The sequence below is a fragment of the Anolis sagrei genome, chromosome X (assembly GCF_037176765.1).
Source record: "Anolis sagrei isolate rAnoSag1 chromosome X, rAnoSag1.mat, whole genome shotgun sequence".
Lineage (NCBI taxonomy): Eukaryota > Metazoa > Chordata > Lepidosauria > Squamata > Dactyloidae > Anolis > Anolis sagrei.
The window spans coordinates 49,155,802-49,175,835 of NC_090034.1; the positions used below are offsets into that span (position 1 = coordinate 49,155,802).

The 20,034-nt window shown below is 40.9% G+C and overlaps 1 protein-coding gene across 1 annotated transcript; it reads right to left on the reverse strand.

Annotated features, from left to right (window-relative positions):
• Positions 1–1,232: 1,232 nt before the first annotated feature.
• RAB36 (RAB36, member RAS oncogene family) lies at positions 1,233–16,178 on the reverse strand. Its single transcript, XM_060785223.2, has 10 exons — positions 15,746–16,178; positions 13,316–13,407; positions 12,518–12,583; positions 12,315–12,416; positions 11,393–11,457; positions 11,241–11,292; positions 5,392–5,473; positions 5,181–5,271; positions 4,943–5,056; positions 1,233–1,442 (listed from the first exon to the last, which is right to left on the reverse strand). The coding sequence occupies exons 1-10, from the start codon at positions 15,800–15,802 to the stop codon at positions 1,387–1,389; spliced, it is 777 nt and encodes a 258-aa protein (XP_060641206.1). The 5' UTR covers positions 15,803–16,178; the 3' UTR covers positions 1,233–1,386.
• Between the last annotated feature and the right edge of the window lie 3,856 nt (positions 16,179–20,034).

Genomic DNA, 20,034 nt, shown 5'->3' on the forward strand with positions numbered 1-20,034 from the left:
GGGGACCAGATGGACCATAAGGCCACTGTTGTGCCTCTGAGCAGGTGCAGAGGGCCCTTCTCTATCTCTTTCTCACAACTTTCTCTTTCACTCATTTCTTTCTCTCTTTCTCCTCCTTTCTTTCCTTCCATCGCTGTCTCTTTCCAGGTCTTTCGCTTTGCCTTCCTTTTCTCTTTCAGATGTGCAGAGTATCTTTCTCTTTCTTGCTTGCTTTCTCTTTCTTTTCTTTTTCTCCTTCATTCCCTTCTCTTTTCCTTCTTTTATTTCTTCTTTCTCCTTCTAGCCTTTTCTTTCTATCTCATTCCCTTTTCTCTTTTTCATTCTATTTTTCCTTATTGCTTTCTGCTCTTTCTTTTCCTTCCTCATTGCTTTCTTCTTTCTTTCTCCTACTCTTCCTTCCTTCCTCATTCCCTTCTCTTTCACCTTCCGCTTTCTCTTCTCTCTCTTTCTTCTTCATGCCCTTCTTTCCATTTTTCCTTCCTTCCTTCCTTCCTTCCTTTGCTTTTATTCGTTTGCTCTTTCAGGACCATAAGGCCACCATTGTCTCATGTCTTTCTCTTCTCTCTTTCTCTTCACTCCTTCCCCTACCTTTTCTCTCTCTCTCCTTTATTCGTTCTTTCTCCCTCTTTCAGAATTCCTCTTTTCCTACATCAAGAAATCAATATAATATAACTGATATAATTAGATTGATGGCCCTCGAGGCCCCACTGTGCATCTGAGCAGGTGTAGAGTGCATTTCTGCCTTTGCCCTTTTTTTCTTTTTCTCTTTCTCCTTCCTTCCTTTCCAGTTACTTCCTTCCTCCCTCTTTTCTTTCTTCCGTTTAATTTTTTCTTCCTTTCCTCCTTTTCTCTCTCTCTCTCTCTTCTTCATATTTTCTTTCCTTGCCCCCTTCCTTTTTTCTTTCTCCTTCCTTCCTTCCTTCTTTTCTCATTTGTCTTCCTTCTCTTTCTTTCTTCCTTTTCTTCTTTTCTTCCATTTCCCCTCTTTTTCTTCCTTCCTTTTTTCTTTCTTCCTTTTTCTTTCTTTTTTTCTCTTTCTCATTCCTTCCTTCCTACTTCATTTCTTCCATCTTTCTTCCTCTTCCTTTTATTTTTCTCTTTCTTCTTCCTTCTTTCTCCCTTCCCTGCTCCTTTCCTCTCGTTATATTTCTCCTTCGTTCTTTATTTCTTTTCCCTTCCTTCCTAATTTTCTTTCTTTCTTTCTTCTCTCTCTAATAAAGACTCATAAAGAATTCCAAAACTCAAGCATTTTAATTCTCATAATTAATGACACACACACATATATTTTAAAAACAATACAAACACTTTTTCATTAATGAAGGGACTACAGATCCCATACAATCATATACATTGAGGATTACAGATCCCATAGTGAGGCAGTGACCGCTAGCAACAGTTTGACTTGGACTGATCACTGATCTCAGATGAGTTTCTTTCAATTTCTGTAATTAAAGAAGGAGAAAATATAATGGTGGCTTTTATGATAATGACCACATATGTTTGTTTATATATATATATATATATATATACACACACACACAAAATATTTTATATGTTTTTTCTCTGAGATATATATATATAATATTACTGTACATGATATATAATATATGATTTATCTCTTATATATAGATATACATATTTTATATATTTCTGTATCTCTGTAAATATATATAGAAAACAATTAATATAATATATTATTGTATGTATGTAATATATATAAATTCCATTGAACATGACTGCATTATACATGTCTATAATAAATATACTATATTAATTTATGTAATATACATTATTGTAAGTATCACTAATGTGCACACACATATATAATATACAATGATATATTATTATTATTATACATTATTGCAAATCCCATATATATAAAAATAATACAACAATTTGTATAATATTATTATATATTGTTGTACATCATATATATATATATATAATTTATTTGTCATTTACCAATCTGTTTGCACTGTGTCTAATATATTTATGTATTTGTGTGTGCATATATATATATATGAGAGATATATACAATAATATACACAATAATCTAATATATTATCTTATATGTAATAATATAATATATAAGCAACCCAATATATATAATAATCTTATATATATGTATTTGTGTATATATATGTTATATGTAATCTAATATATAAGTAACCTAATATATATATAATAATTTTATATATGTGTGTATATGTTATATGTAATAATCTAATATAAAAGTAACCTAATATACATAATAATATATATGTATATAATCTTATATGTAATAACCTAATATATAAGGTTATTACATATATATGTAATATATGTATATATAATGCTATATGTAATAATATAATACAGAAGTATATACAGTATATTCTGGCGTATAAGACTACTTTTTAACTCAATAAAATCTTCTCAAAAGTCAGGAGTCGTCTTATACGTGGGTGTAGTCTTATGCATGGGAGTCGTCTTAACTCTATATTTTAACTGGAAAAGTTGGGGGTCGTATTATACGCCCAGTCGTCTTATATGCCGGAATATACGGGTAAATAAATCTTATATGTAATTAATATATAAAATATTTGTCATATAATTTAACATAATCATGTAGCATATCAAATAATGTCATCTAGTATATAACAATCTAGTACAAATAGCAATCTAGTATAATAAGAATCTAATATATGTAATAATCTAATATATAATAATTTAATATATATAATCATGTAGTATATAAAATAATCTAATAATATAGTATATATAGCAATCCAATATATATAAGGATCATATATATATTACTAGCTGTGCCCTGCCACGCGTTGCTGTGGCCTATAGTAAAACTTATCAAAGTTGAGGTAGATATCTGGACTATTATGAAAGAGAGGTCCCTACCTATTCCTTCCCCCTTTTCCTCCCCCTTTCTCTCCTTTCTTCCTTCTCTACCTCTTTCTTTCTTTCCTTCTTTCACTACTTGGTTTCATCCTTCTCTTTCCTTCATTCCCTCCCCCTTTCTTCCTTTGCCTTTCTTCCCTCCCTGTTTGCTTCCTTCTTTCTCTTTTTATTTCCTTTTATTTCACCACCGTCATAACAATAACAATAATGCAATGCATTGCCTCTGGGACCTGACACCTCTCCCATTCCCCCTAAAAGGGTCTCATAGGAATAATTGCATCATAATAATCATAGAAATAACAACCTTTACCTGCCACGTGTTGCTATGGCCAACCTTCCCTCTTTCTCTCCTTTCCCTCCCTCCTTCCTTCCCTCCCATCTTTCCTTCTCCTTTTCCTTCTCTATCTCTTTCCTTCCTTCCCCATTTTTCTTTCTCTTCTGGTCTCTTTTCTTCCTTCTCTCTTTCCTTCTTTCCTTCCCTCCCTCTTTCTTTACATCTTCCCCCTTCCTTCACTCCCTCTTTCCTTCCTTCATTCCCTTTTTTCTTTCCTTCTCTCCTTCTTTCCTTCCCCCTTTTTCTTTCTCTTCTGCCCTCTTCTTCCTTCTCTCTTTCCTTCTTTCCTTCCCTCCCTCTTTCTCTACATCTTCCCCCTTCCTTCACTCCCTCTTTCCTTCTTTCATTCCCTTTTTTCTTTCCTTCTCTCCTTCTTTCCTTCCCCCTTTTTCTTTCTCTTCTGGTCTCTTTTCTTCCTTCTCTCTTTCCTTCTTTCCTTCCGTCCCTCTTTCTCTACATCTTCGCCCTTCCTTCACTCCCTCTTTCCTTCCTTTATTCCCTTTTTCCTTTCCTTCTCTCCTTCCTTCCTTCCCCCTTTTTCTTTCCCTCCCTCTGTCTCTCATTTCTTCCTTCTCTACCTCTTTCCTTCCTTCCTCCTTTTTCTTTCTCTTCTGCTGTCTCTCTTTTCTTTCCTTCCATCTTTCCTTTTCTTTCCTTTTCTTCTTCCTTCTTTCTCTAACTTTCCTTCTTTCCCCCTTTTCTTTATCTTCCTTTCTCTTTCTTCCTTCTTTCCTTCCTTCCTGTCTTTCCTGGATTTTGACAGGGCGGGAAGGGGCGGGGTGGGGTTTGGAGGTGGCGTGAAGTAAAAGGAGGTAAGATTGGGGCAGGGGAGTGATGAAGCGTGGGGTTGTGTGTGTGTGTGCGGCAGCGGGGGGAGTGGGGTTGTGCGTGTGTGTGTGGTGGTGGGGGGAGTGATGGAGCATGGGGTTGCATGTGTGTGTGCGGTGGGGGGAGTGATGGAGCGTGGGGTTGTGTGTGTGCGTGCGGCAGGGGTGTGTGTGTGCGGGAAGCGGCGCGGCGGGGCTTGGAGTGGGCATGGCTTCCGCAGAGGGAACGTTGGCCGGAAGACTGTGTGCGCGCGCCAGGGAACTTGCGGCTGGGCACCAATGTGCATGCTCAGTTGTTTTGTCGTTTTGTGAGTGTGTTGTTGTGTTGTTTTTCATTTTGAGTAGATATGTTTGTACCTTATGGGTTGTGTTATGGGCATGGGAATTTTGGTTAAGTTTCGTTGGGGGGTTTGTGAGTTTTGTTGTTTTGCCGTTTTGTGAGTGTGTTGTTGTGTTGTTTTCATTTTGAGTAGATATGTTTGTACCTTGTGGGTTGTGTTATGGGCATGGGAATTCTGGTTAAGTTTCGTTGGTTTTTTTTAGTTTTGTTGTTTTGCCGTTTTGTGAGTGTGTTGTTGTGTTGTTTTCCATTTTGAGTAGATATGTTTGTACCTTGTGGGTTGTGTTATGGGCATGGCAATTTTGGTTAAGTTTCGTTGGGGTTTTTTGAGTTTTGTTGTTTTGCCGTTTTGTGAGTGTGTTGTTGTGTTGTTTTTCATTTTGAGTAGATATGTTTGTACCTTGTGGGTTGTGTTATGGGCATGGCGATTTTGGTACAGTTTCGTTGGGGGGTTGTGGAGTTTTGCTGTCCGGTTGAACCAACCTAACAGATTTATATAGTATATAGATAATCTAATATATAATAATCTAATATATAATGGTGACGTACTGATGAGGCTCCCGATCCTGGCTCCTTGACGGCCATTTTTCTCCCATTCCATCAAAAGAGATTTCTCGAAGGCCAGGGCCGCCACCCGAGAGAAGAAGGCCTGGACGTTTTCCCCTGAAAGGAAAGAATGGTGGCCGATTTGAGAAGGACCAAAGAAGAGGATGAAGCACTGGATCAGTTGTTGCTGTTGATACATTTGTTGTTGTCATAGTTGTTTGTTTATAGCTTCGAGACTGACCTGTTTTGGATGAAACCGACCAATACTCAGCCTCCATTTCATTGGCCATTTTTATGGCATCCGCTTCTGTTCGGCGGCATTCGGCCTCCGACTGGAAAAGAAGCCAAATAGTGAAATGGTCACTTCCTGTTGCCCTTTTGTGAGGGAAACTGAGGGGCATTTGGTTCACTTCTTGTCACCATTTTGAGAGCAAAAAGAGGGCCATCTTTACCACTAAATCCTTCTTTGTTCCAACTAGAAAGATGAAGCTGGACCCAGGGCTGTTTTCATTCAATGCATCCTCCAGCCATTGCCTGGGGGAAAAAAGATGGAGACGGCTAGCATTTTGAGAAGGACCAAAATTATTATTATTATTATTATTATTATTATTATTATTATGTTTATTATGTTTATTTATATCCCACCTTCTCTCTCAAAGCAGCCCACAATTAAAAAGTATTACAATACAACTTAAAATATGCAAAATCCGACACACTGATGTCATTTGACAGCCATTTTGAGAAGGATCAAAAGGTTATTTTAGACCATTTTCAATGTTATTACTCCAGAAATGGAAATTACAAGGGAGATAGATAGAAAAAGAAGGAGGAAATGGGAAACCGCACCATATGTTCATGATTCACTGATTAAAATAAAATTAACATTTATCCTTCTGGTTTTTACAGTTAATGATTCATCAGCAGTTAAGATATATATAAGAACAGAAGGATGAAGAGATTCATTTTTTGTTAAAAATTGGAAATTTTATATATATATAATATAGATAATATTATCTATATACACACACACATATATATTTTCGCTTATCCAACGTTATGTTGGATATGCGAGACTCTACTGTGTATATGAACAGAAAAAAGGGGATTTATTTATATAAATATATATATGCAATAATCTAATGATATACATGTGTGTGAGTATGTATGCGCATATATATATATATATATGTGTGTGTGTGTGTGTGTGTGAATAAAAGAAGAGGATATTTCTGATTAAAAAATGGAAAATTATATCTACATATCTACCTATACACATAATAAAATGAAAATTTGTATGTGGCGAGAGTGTCCCACTTACACAGACAGCCTCCCGCCTCCACAAACAGCTTTAACCCAAAGTGCTGAGGAGCCACCAATGGCCCTGTCACCAGTGACATTGCAGGTTATAGTGAGTGTCATGAACATGTCCAAGAGCCCTGCCAATGTCCTCCACAAACACCATACCGCCCACCACCCAAGTGAATGCTCTCATACGGGGACAATTTCATCCTAGATTTTATGTGTATATAATATTATTGTAACATAAATGTAAATTACATATCGTACTGATATTACATATATCTATATCTATCTAGATATAGATATATATCTATCTATATCTATATCTGTAATAAAAGTGAATGTTTGTATGTGGAGGGAGGGAGGTGTATGTGGCAGCTTTCTGACTGGTTGCCACTGTGGAACAATTTGCATTTGGTCTCTGGCGATCCTCAGCCAGTAACCAATAAAAACCAAACTTGCCACACAGAGCCCCCATGATGCACTCTACATCCTGCTGCAGTTTGAAGGAGGATGGACCATGGATGATGGGACTTGCAGGACCTTCACTCACTTCCCGAAAACAATGCAACCATCATCCAATGACCAATAAAGACCAAACTTGCCATACAGAACCCCCATTACCCACTTTCTCTAATAACCCGGGCAGCGCTGGGTCCCCAAGGTAGTATATAATAAAAGTGAATGTTTGTATGTGGAGGGAGGACAGGAGGGAGGTGTATGTGACAGCTTTCCGATTGGCAGGCACTGTGGTACAATTTGCATGTGGTCTCTGATTGGCCAGCCTCAACATTCCAACATTCTGAGGTGACAGAGAGAGGGCCTGAGGCTGTGGCAGCTTTCTGATTGGTTGCCACTGTGGAAAAAATTGCATATGGTCTCTGATTGGCCAGCCTCAACATTCTAACATTCTCAAGTGAATGAGAGGGGAAAGGAAAGGGCCTGAGGCATTTCCAGTACCGTCACTCATTTTCTGTGACCAGTGTGACACTCATCCAATGACTGATCGAGACCAAACTTGGCACACAGAGCCTGCATGACCCACTCTGCATCGTACTGCAGTTTGGAGGAGCATAGACCATGGATGATGGGACTTGCAGTACCATCACTCACTTTCTGAGACCGCTGTGACCCTCATCCAATGACTGATCAAAATCAAACTTGGCACACATAACCCCCATGACACTCTTTACGTCCTGGTGTGGTTTGGGGGAGGACGGACAAAGGATGGGATTTGTAGTACTTTCAAACCCTTCGGTTCCCACAGACCACTGTGGCCCCCAACAAAGACAGATAAAGACCAAATCTGGCACACAGAGCCCCCATGACCCACTCTACATCTTGGTGCAGTTTGGAGTGGGATGAACCATGGATGATGGGACTTGCAGTACCTAAACACACTTGCTGAAACCACTGCAACCCTCAGCAATGACTGATCTAGACCAAACTTGGCACAGAGAGCCACCATGATCCACTCTACATCCTGTTGTGTTTGAAGGAGGATTCACCAAGGATGATGGAACCTGCAGTACCTTCACACACTTCATGAGACCACTGTGACCCTCACCAATGACTGAGCAAGATCGAACTTGGCATACAGAGCCCCCATGACCCACTCTAAATCCTGGTGTGGTTTGTGGGACGATGCACCATGGATGATGGGACTTGCAGTACCTTCACTCACTTCCTGAGACCACTGTGACCCACACCACTGACCGTTCAAGAAGAAACTTGACACACAGAGCCCCCATGACCCACCTACCATCCTGGTGCAGTGTGGAAGAGGATGGACCATGGATGATGGGACTTGCATATGCGAGTTGTAGTTCACCCGCACCCAATGAAACACCAGACACTGGATCTAGAGTAAAACTATAGAACAGATAAACAATGCCCATCTCAAATAACCCAGGCAGCGTCAGGTCCCCAAGCTAGTATATAATAAAAGTGAATGTTTGTATGTGGAGGCAGGTATATGTGGCAGCGTTCTGATTGGCTGCCACTATGGTACAATTTGCATATGGTATCTGATTGGCCAGCCTCAACAATCCAACATTCTGATTGGTTGCCACTGTAGTATAATTTGCATATGGTTTCTGATTGGCCCGCCTCAACATTCTAACATTCTGAAGTGGCTGAGAGGGAAAAGGTAAGAGTCTGAGGCTTTCGAGAATGGTGGGAGTTGAAGTCCAAAACACCTTGTGGCCCCCAACAATGACAAAACAAGACCAAACTTGGCACACAGACACCCCCCCCCACCCACCCACCCAAGACCCACTCTACATCTGGGTGCAGTTTGAGGGAGGATGGATCATGGATGATGGGAGTTGCCCTACTTTAACTCACTACCTTAGCGCACCGTGACTCACACCAATGACTAATCACGACCAAACTTGACACACAGAGCCCCCATGACCCACTCTACATCCTGCTGCAGTTTGGAGGAGGGTGGACCATGGATGATGGGACTTGCAGTACCTTCACTGACTTACTGAAACCACTCGACCCTCATCCAATGACCGATCAAGGCCAAATTTGACATACACAGCCCCCATGACCCACTCTACATTCTGCTGCAGTTTGAAGGAGGATGGACCATGGATGATGTGACTTGCAGTATTGTAACTCAGTTACTAAAACTACTGCAACCCTCATCCAATGACTGATCAAGAAGAAGCTTGCCATACAGAACCGCCATTACCCACTTTCTCAAATAACCCGGGCAGCGCCAGGTCCCCAAGCTCGTATAAAATAAAAGGGAGTGTTTGTATGTATGTATGCGGAGGGCGAAGGTAGGTGTATGTGGCAACTTTCTGATTGGCTGTCACTTTCACAGGAAACTGTGACCAGCACGGGTGACGAACCAGGACCAAACTTGGCACACATAACCCCCATGACCCCCTTTACATCTTGGTGAGGTTTGAGGTCAGACAAAGGATGATCGGATTTGTAGTACTTTCAAACCCTTTGGATCCGACAGATCACTGCGGCCACTAACAAACACCTATAAAGACCAAACTTGGTACACAGAGCCCCCATAACCCCCTTTACATCCTCCTGCAGTTTGGAGGAGGGCAGACCATGGATGTTGGGACTTGAAGTGCCTCGACTCACTTCCCGAGACTGCTGCGACCCTCATCCAATGACTGATCAAGACCAAACTTGGCACACAGAGCCCTCATGACCCACTCTACATAATGGTGCTGTTAGGAGGAGGATGGACCACGGATGATGGGATCTGAAATACCTTCACTCACTTCCTGAGACCACAGCAACACTCATCCAATTACCAATGAAGACCAAACTTGGCATAGAGAGCCCCCATGGCCAACTCAATATTCTGGTGCGCTTAGGGGGAGGATGGACTACGGATTATGGTACTTCCAGTACCTTCACTGATCAAGAACACACTTGGCACACAGAGCCCCCATGACCCATTCTACATCCTGGTGCATATTCAAAGAGGATGGACTATGGATGATGGGACTTGAAGTACCTCCACTGACTTCACGAGACCGCTGCAACCCTCATCCAATGACTCATCATGACTAAACTTGGCACACGGAGCCCCCATGACATGCTGGTGCAGTTTGAAGAAGGATGGGCCAAAGATGATGGCATTACTTTCACTCTCTTTCTGAGACCACTGCAACCTTCATCCAATGACTGATCAAGAGCCAACTTGGCCCCATGACCCACTCTACACCCTGATGCTGTTTGGAGGACAATGGACCATGGACGATAGGACTCATAGTACCTTCACTGACTTCCTGAGACCACTGCGAGCCACATAAATAACTGATAAAGACCAACCTTGGCACACGATGCCTTTCTCAAATGACCCGGGCAGCACCGGGTCCCCAAGCTAGTATATAATAAAAGTGAATGTTTGTATGTGGGGAGTGTATGTATGTGGCAGCTTTCTGATTGCCTGCCAGTTTCACAGGCAACTGTGACCAGCACAGGTGTCAGACCTGGACCAAACTTGGCACACATAACCCCCATGACCCCCTTTATGTCCTGGTGAGGTTTGGGGGAGGATGGAAAATGGATGATGGGATTTGTAGTTCTTTCACACCCTTCAGAGCCCACAGAGCACTGTGGCCCCCAACAAAGACCGATAAAAAACAAACTTGGCACACAGAGCCCCTGTGACCCCTACATCCTACTGCAGTTCGGAGGAGGGCGGGCCATGGATTATGAGACTTGAAGTACCTCCACTCACTTCCCGAGACCACTGCGACCCTCATTAATGACTGATCAAGATCAAACTTGACACACAGAGCATCCATGGCCCACTCTACATCCTGGTGCAGTTTTGGAGGAGGATGGACCACGGATGATGAGACTTGCAGTACCTTCACTCACTTCCTGAGACCACAGCAACACTCATCCAATTAACAATAAAGACCAATCTTGGCACAGAGAGCCCCCATGGCCAACTCAACATTCTGGTGTGGTTTGGGGAGGACGGATTATGGATGATGGGACTTGCAGTACCTTCACTCACATTCTGAGACTGCTGCAACCCTCATCCAATGACTGATCAAGACCAAACTTGGCACACAGAGCCCCCATAATCCACTCTACATCCTACTGCAGTTTGGAGAAGGGCAGACCATGGATGATGGGACTTGAAGGACCTCCACTCACTTCCCATGACGGCTGTGACCCTCATCCAATGAGTGAACAAGACCAAACTTGGCACACAGAGCCCCATGACCCCTTCTACATCCTGGTGCTGTTTGGAAGTGGCCGGAACATCGACGATGGGACTCGCAGTACCTTCACTAACTTCTTGAGACCACTGTGAGCCACATAAATAACTGATAAAGACCAACCTTGGCACACAATGTCTTTCTCAAACAACCCGGGCACCGCCAGGTCCGCAAGCTAGTGTGTGTGTGTGTGTGTGTGTGTGTGTATCTGACATGTTTTATAGTTACAGTATATAGATAGACAGATAGATATAATATTATAAATGGAAAAAAATAGGACTTACTTGGTGTGACCCAAAGTCTGGATATCAGCCAGATCGAAGACAGTTACAATGACTGTAATAATTAAATATTATTATTATTATTAATATTAATATTAATATTATGTAGGATTTTGAAAAGGGCAGTGACATCATTTCCTGCTGCCATTTTTTACCTTCTGCTCCTCTGTAATAAGCTGAAGCAATGCACTTGAACTTCTCCTGTCCAGCTGTGTCCCATCTGAAAGCAAAGAATAATTTACATTAAAAATGTAGTATCATAAAATAATACAGAAATAGTGGGTTGTTGTAGGTTTTTTCGGGCTATATGGACATATTCTAGAGGTATTCTCTCCTGACGTTTTGCCTGCATCTGTGGCAAGCATCCTCAGAGGTACCTCACTACCTCTGAGGATGCTTGCCATAGATGCAGGCGAAACATCAGGAGAGAATGCCTCTAGAACATGGCCATATAGCCCGAAAAAACCTACAACAACCAGTGATTCCGGCCATGAAAGCTTTCGACAATACAGAAATAAATTAAATAATACAGAAATAAATAAATAAGGACATGACATGCAAGACCTGAGCTGCTAATGGCGATTTATCGTTCAAAAGTCATAGAGACAAAAGGAATAATAATAATAATAATATTAGAAATATTACCAGATACAGCGTCCATAGATAATATAATATAAAAATAAATTCAGAATAACAGTATTATAAATACTAATATATAACATAATAAGGATAATAATAAATATAATAATCACAACAATAAATAAAACAAAAATTATAATAATAAATATAGTAATAAAATACATAATAAGAATAATAAAAATATAATTATTGCAACAAGAATAAAATACAAAATAATAAAACAATAACAATAATAAAACAATACATAAATATAACAATCAGTACAATAAAATACAAAATAAGAATAATAAATCACCAAATGATAATAATAAACATAATCATACAAATATAATAAGGATTATAATAAATATAATAATTACAATAAAATACAAAATAATAATAATAATAAAATACAAAAGAAGAAAAAGAAAAAGACCAATAATTTAAGTAATTCTCTACATCTGGAGACTGTAGGGGATCCCTAAGACTTCGAAGCGTTCGATCTCGAAATCTACTCCAATTGTAGCCTTATAGCTCCGGTCAAAAGCGTTCTTGCAGAACCTGAAATAAAGAAGATTTTGTTATTATGAAACGTGATTATTACATTCTCTGCAAGGGGTCAGTCTGGATGGCCTCTAGGGGGCCCCTCCCTTATGATTTACCTGTTGATGAGGCTGGTTTTCCCAACACAAAGGTCTCCCACTATGACCACTTTGCAGACTCCCAGCCTATTAGAAAAAAACACACAGAAAATAATAATAATAATAATAATAATAATAATAATAAGGGATCCAATGAAACAATCTATAGTCATTATTATATTATATAAATATGATTGTATACAATTTATTCTTATGGTATTACATTCATTTATTGTGATTATTATATTATATCATAGATATTATAACATTATAAGTTTATGATGAATTTATTATTATAGTATTACAGTATAAGAATGTATTATTATTTTATAATATACATTTACTGTTATTATGATCATATAAATTCATTATTATATATAATAATGTTAGTATTCTTATATAAACTTATTATTTTAGTATATTATAAGAATGTATAATTTTATTATATAAATGTATTGGTAGTATTATATTATACATTTATTTCTATTATTATTACATAATAATTTCAGTATTATATATACATTATTATTATTACTACAGTACTATTATAAGAATGTTTATTATATTATATACTATTATTATTGTATTATTATATTATATCACTTTATTATATGTATTACTATTTTAGTATAGAAATTTGTCATTATTTTCATATTATCACCTGAATGTAATATTGTTATTTTAGTATAGACATTTATTATTATTTATTATTCTCATATAAATGCATTTGCCTTCTAATGGTTCAATGCACACAAATATTTTGTGTGAATTAAATTAATAATAATAATAATAATAATAATAATAATAATAATAACACACCCGGATGTATTGGTGTTCTTCCTCTGGCAGGTGAGTCTCACCTGTTCATGGAAGCCATCTTTGAATTGGAGGCAGGCCTCAGGGCTGTATGCCTGAAAACACAATGATAATAATAATAAGAATAAATTAATATACAAATATAATAATATAATAATATTTATTTACTTATTTATTACGTCAGGAACAAACCAAACGGTTGTATTGCATTAAAAACAACCAAACAAAAAAACAATGTTTGCAAACTTGGCATTATGCTCAACTTCCTTGACCAGTAGCTTGGAGTGCTTCTGGTGTTGCTGTAAGAAGGTCCTCCATTGTGCATGTGGCAGGGCTCAGGTTGCATTGCAGTAGGTGGTCAGTGGTTTGTTCTTCTCCACACTCACACGTTGTGGATTCCACTTTGGGGCCCCATTTCTTATGGCTGGCTCTGCATCTCGTGGTGTCAGAGCGCAGTCTGTTCAGCACCTTCCAAGTTGCCCAGTTTTCTGTGTGACCAGGAAGGAGTCTCTCATTTGGTATCAGCCATTGATTGAGGTTCTGGGTTTTAGCCTGCCACTTTTGGACTCTCACTTGCTGAGATGTTTCAGCGAGTGTCTCTGTAGATCTTAGAATTTTTTTTCTTGATTTAAGTCATTGGCATGCTGGCTGATATTCAAACAGGGGATGGGCTGGAGATGTCACTGCCTTGGTCCTTTCACTATTGGTTGCTACTTCCCGGCGACTAGCAGCATATAATAATATAATATAACCTTATAATGCAATAATAATAATAATATAATGGCATGATCTAATATATCAATAGAACATATTTTATTTATTTTGTGTCAAAAGCATTGTGTATGTAAAACTGGTAAAACTAGAGGGAACACATGCAGCTAAATAATTTTTGATCAAAACCAGGCAACAGCGACTGCATTGCCTGTAGCTTTAAACAATTCTTCCTCTGACCATGAATCAGGGCACAGTATGCAAGCATACACATGCGGAGTTGTCTGTTCTGCTCCACAGTCACACAAGGTGTGGGATTCTTTTAGGTAGTGCCATTTTGCCAGGTTGCCTTTTGATCTGCCCACTCCGCTTCTGAGTCTGTTCAAGGACTTCCAAGTTGCCCATTCTTGGTTTGTCCCTGAAGGAAGACCCTCGTGGAGGGCCATCCTGTTGGGATTTCCTGGTTTAGCTGCCCATAGAGATACTCTTGCTGTTGCTGGGGAACACCAAGAGGAGTGGTGATTCTCGTGAAGCTTTCCCTTGATGTGAGTCTACTGGGAGGAGGCAGGTAGCCATGGAGAAGATGGCTTTCACAGTGTTCAGCCTTATTTCTCTCACAGTTAGCAGCAACTTCCTGTCGCACATCAGGGGGGGCAATACCAGCTCGTTGGTGTAGGTTTGAGATGTCCTGTGATTATTCTGCATGTTTCATTCAGTGCTGTATTCACCTACAGATTTGTGCCAAACAGCGAAGGCACATATAATGATGATGATGATGATAATACTACTACTACTAATAATAATAATAATATAATATAGCATAAGAAGAAGTTGTTATAAGGTAAGAATATAACATAGCATAATAATACATTACTAAAAATAACAGTATAATAATATCATATAGCAATGTAATAATGATATAGCTTAATATAATAATATAATAACAATATATTAGTGTAATAATATAGCATAATACAATAATATAAAATAATACAATATAGTACTACTACTAATAATAATAATAATATTATATCATATATTTTTTATTTGTGTCAGGAGTGACTTGAGAAACTGCAAGTCGCTACTGGTGAGAGAGAATTGGCTGTCTGCAAGGATGTTGCCCAGGGGACGTCTCGATGTTTGATGTTTTTACCATCCTGTGGGAGGCTTCTCTCATGTCCCTGCATGGGAAGCTAGAGCTGAGATGGGAGCTCATCCTGCCCCCCAGATTCGAACCATCAACCTATCGGTCAGGAGTCCTGCCGGCAAAAGATTTAACCCTTGTTTTTTATATTACAGTAAGATAAGATATAATATAAAAACACAGTATAATAATATAATAATACAATATAGAATAGAATAACAATAATAGAATAGACTAAGAAAATAAAATGTTATACTACTAATAATATATAATGTCATAAAATAGTAATATAATATAATACTAATATACTAATAATTGATAATGTAATAAAAGGTAAAGGGTTTCCGCTGACATTGTCCAGTCATGTCCGACTCTGGGGGTTGGTGCTCATCTCAATTTCTAAACTGAAGAGCCGGGATTGTCCATAGATGCCTCCAAGGTCATGTGGCCAGCATGACTGCATAGAGTGCAGTTATAATAATAATATTATAATAAAATATACTGCTAATATAATACAATAACAATATATAATGTAATACAAAAGTAATATAATATAATAAGAATAATCCTAATCAGACCTTTGGGAAGCAGGTGAGGGTCCTGTCCCTGCCGACTGGGAGGAAAGGGGGCTTCATGGCTTCTCTGGGGAGAGGCTAGATGGCCTTTGAGGTACCCCTTTCCCCTCGCTTTCCTGGATTAGGAAGAAAGAAGTCACGTGGCTCCCTGGCCCCTCTGGACCCCACCCCTTTTCGGTTGCCTTGGCAACAGGAAAACACAGACAGGAACGGGTTTGTGCGCACGCGCGTGAAAAAGAGGGACGAAAGGGGCGGGGCCGGATATGCAAACGAGGAAAAGGCAAAGGGGCTTCTGTCCAACAGAACAGCCCTTCAAGTATGTTCTGCGCACGCGCAAAAGACAGAGCGACTATGAAGAAGGGGAGGAGCCGGACATGCAAATGAGGAAAAAAAGTGAAGGGAAAGTAACTCCCACCGTGTCCATGATGGGACTTCAACACCCATAACCCAGGCTTGGGGAGGCACTACAAATCCCATAATCCCCTCAAAAGCATGCTTTTTTGGAGGGGCTGTGGGTCCTGAGTGGCTCCCCGCAAAGTCCCTTCTTTTCATTCAGTCGGCTAGGATAATGCAAAGCGCGAATGCGCCTGCGCGGCGATAATGTGTCTTTGTGTTGCGCCCTGTGACGTCAAATCGAGTCTCGAGAGGGGGTGGGGCTTGTTGCTTCTGTCCTGGAACACGTGCGCGCTCACAAAAGGGCGGGGCTTATGTCGCTTAGCAACCACCGCCTCAACCTTGCTAGCCTTACAGAAGTCGATTGCTCATGTTTGGAGAGTTATTCCCTTTCGAAGACACGTGTCCGAAAATTCGGGCGTCCCGTTCCACAACGCCGCCTGGCCGTTTAAGCAGAGACATGTGTTTGGAAGCCAAAGCCATCCTATTTTAGGCGGAAAAGAAAAGAAACGTGTTTGGGTCTTTTGCACGTGTGAATGCCATGTTTCGGCTCCTAGTAGGCTTGGAGCCGGGGGCAAAGACACCCGTGTTTTAGGCGCTCCTTATGTGACTATTACAATAGAATTGGAGCCCAAAGCATGCGTCAAAAGGAGTCAAAAGGGTACTTGTTACCTAAATCGACACGTGTCAAGCATATTGCACGTGTGAACTGGTATCAGAGTGCACTGCCTCGTGTTTCTTCCAAGTTGCCTTCGGATATCGATCCCATGAAGGCACCCATTGTTTTTGGCCGAAGGATGCTCCCAAAACTGAAGGAAGAGTTTCAAGCTCCTGAATTACTGACCCGACAAAGGGCCTTATTAGCATTATGCGACCTAGTCCATGACCCAGAACACACTTATGAGGCTATTAATCAAAGTGAGGGGAAAGCTGCCTCTTTAGCTTTTTCTGAGGGAAAAATTGCCTCCTTTGCCCTTATCTGAGGAAGAAGAGGCCTTTTCTAATGGAAAATCAGGCCTCTTTTGAGGGAATACCTGCTTCCTTTTGCCTTTTCAGAGGGAACCTACCTCCTTTTGTGTTTTCTGAGAGAAAAATTGCCTTTTCTGAGGGAATAACTGCCTCCTTTGGCCTTTTCTGAGGGAAAATGGCCTCTTCTGAGGAAATTCTGCCTCCTTCAGCTTTTTCTGAGGGAAAAATTGCCTCTCCTAAGGAAATGCCTGCCTCCTTTGACCATTTCTGAGGGGAAATGGCCTCCATTGGCCTTTTCTGAGGGAAAAATCGCATCTGGGGAAAAACCTGCCTCCTTTGGCCTTATCTGAGGGAAAACTTACCTCCTTTGGCTTTTTCTGAGGGAATGCCATCTCCTTTGGTCTTTTGTAAAGAAAAAATTTCCTCTTCAGAGGTAATAGCTGCCTCCTTTGGCCTTTTCTGAGGGAAAATGGCCTTTTCTGAGATAATTCTGCCTCCTTTGGTCTTTTCTGAGGGAAACCTGTCACTTTTGGCTTTTACTGAGGAAAAATTGCCTCTTCTGAGGGAATTTTGCTTCAACCTTTTCTGAGGGAAAAATTGCCTCTTCTGAGGGAATACCTGTCTCCTTTTGTTGTCGAGCAATTTAGAGTGGCTGTGGATAGCGAGATCCAAGCCATTGTGGGTTGTCTGGTGAGAAAAGAAGCCACTATTCCAGAATAAATCTCGCCAAGTTGAAGAGAAAGCCACCAAGTTTTTTATTTCCTTCCAGCTGGAAAGGATGACGATTGCAGTAGCTTGCCAACAAAATCGACATGCCCTTTGGGCAGAGAGATACAATATTTATCGCCTTCAGATTCAAAATCCCCCCCCCCCTCCCCCAGCTGGCTTGTTATGATGTGATGTCAGCAAGCCAGCAGGAGAGCCAATGGTGGCCTGAGCCCTGTTTTGGCCAGTCAGCCAATGAGGGTGAAGGGAGGCGGGCAACAGGGAAACAAATGAAGAAATGTCTAGTTGTCAGGATTACGGTGACCAGTGTTTGCCAAACGACCCAACAATAGCTTAAGCCCTTAAGTCAGATCAGAGTTATTGTTTTAGTCCTTTGAATCATCATTTTTTTATCTAGCCCCAAAGCGTTAGATCCTTTGTCTTATTGTCCTGGGATATGGAGTTCATATATGAAGTTTGAGGTTGGGTTCGGCCAGTTGGGATTGACACAATAGAAAGGCTGTGGTGAATTTTATTTATTTATTTATTCCATACGCTTCTATCCCGCCCTTCTCCCCACAAGGGGGACTCAGGGTGGATTCACGTAGGCATCAGCGATGCTTACAACATATACAATCATAAGAATAACAGTTAAAACAGTAAAAACATTTTAAAACATTGTACAAATCAACCAGTAAATTCATTTAACAATAATATTAGCATGCCAGTAAAACCAAAATCAAGCCAGGAATCCAATACTGCAAACTCAAAGTTCCTTTTCCTGTTGCCACTATCATCTAGTCAAACGCCTGGCCCCAGAGCCAGGTCTTCAGTTGTCTTCTAAAGGACAGGAGGGAGGGAGGTGGCCAACCTGATGTCCTTAGGGAGGGAGTTCCACACACTGGGGGAGGGCACTGCCGAGAAGTTCCTTTCTCTTGTCCCCACCAACTGTGTTTGCAAGAGTGGTGGGATCGAGAGCAGGGCCCCTCCTGACAATCTTAAGCTTTGTGATGGTTCATAGCAGGAGATACGTTCGGACAAGTAATCTGGGCCAGAACCGTTCAGGGCTTTAAAGGTTAAAACCAGCACTTTGAATTGTGCTCGGAAGCTAATTGGCAGCCAGTGGAGCTGGTGCAACAAAGGAGTAGTATGCTCTCTGTACAATGCTCCAGTTAACAACCTGGCTGCTGACCGTTGGACTAATTGAAGCTTCCAAAAAGTTTTAAAAGGCAGCCCCACACAGAGAGCATTGCAGTAATCTATTCAAAATGTAACCAGAGCGTGGACCACCGTGGCCAAGTCAGACTTCCCAAGGAACGGGCACACAAGTTGTAATTTTGCAAAAGCTCTCCTGGCCACCACTGAGACCTGGGGTTCCAGGCTCAGTGGTTAGTCCAGGATCACTCCCAAATTGCAAACCTGTGTCTTCAGGGCAGTAGTGTGAGTGTAACCCCATCCAACACAGGCTGTAACCCTATCCCCCGTTCGGCCTTTCGACTGACCAGGAGTATTTCTGTCTTGTCTGGATTAAGTTTCAATCTGTTCACCCTCATCCAGACCAACACAGCAGCCAAGCACTGGCTCAGGACCTGCACAGCTTCCTTAGTGACAGGTGGGAAGGAATGATAGAGCTGAACATCATCCGCGTAGAGATGACACCCGACCTCAAAACTCCGGATGATCTCTCCCAGCTGCTTCATGTATATGTTAAACAACATGGGGGGCAGAATAGAACCCTGTGGGACCCCACAAGTCAATGGTTGTGAGGATGAGCAGGTGTCCCCCAGCAGCACCTTCTGGGAACGACCTTCAAGGAAGGACTGGAGCCACTGCAAAGCAGTACCCCCAAGTCCCATATCCCTGAGGGGTCCCAGAAGGATACTGTGGTCAACGGTATCAAAGGCCGCTGAGAGGTCCAGCAGAACCAACAGGGGCACACTCCCCCTGTCAAGTTCCCGGCGTAGATCATCTACCAAGGCGACCAAGGCTGTTTCGGTACCATGTCCCGACCTAAAGCCAGACTGTGCCGGATCTAGACCATCAGTGTCTACCAAGAATCCCTGGAGTTGCAAGGACTTTGCCCAAAAAGGGGAGATTGAAAACTGGCCGAAAGTTGTCTAATTGGGTGGGGTCAAGTGATGGTTTCTTCAACAGCGGCTTTATAACAGCCTCTTTTAGGCTCGCTGGAAACGTGCCCTCCCTTAGGGAGGCGTTCACCACCACCT

Bases quoted from the DNA above. Each gene is read 5' to 3' on its own strand.
- RAB36 (XM_060785223.2), bottom strand. From the start codon at position 15,802: ATGAAGCCCCCTTTCCTCCCAGTCGGCAGGGACAGGACCCTCACCTGC. The intron at 13,408-15,745 runs GTCTGATTAGGA...TTGTGTTTTCAG, and splicing joins CCCTCACCTGCTTCCCAAAG to GCATACAGCCCTGAGGCCTG. The intron at 11,293-11,392 runs GTAAAAAATGGC...TAATTATTACAG, and splicing joins TTATTACAGAGGAGCAGAAG to TCATTGTAACTGTCTTCGAT.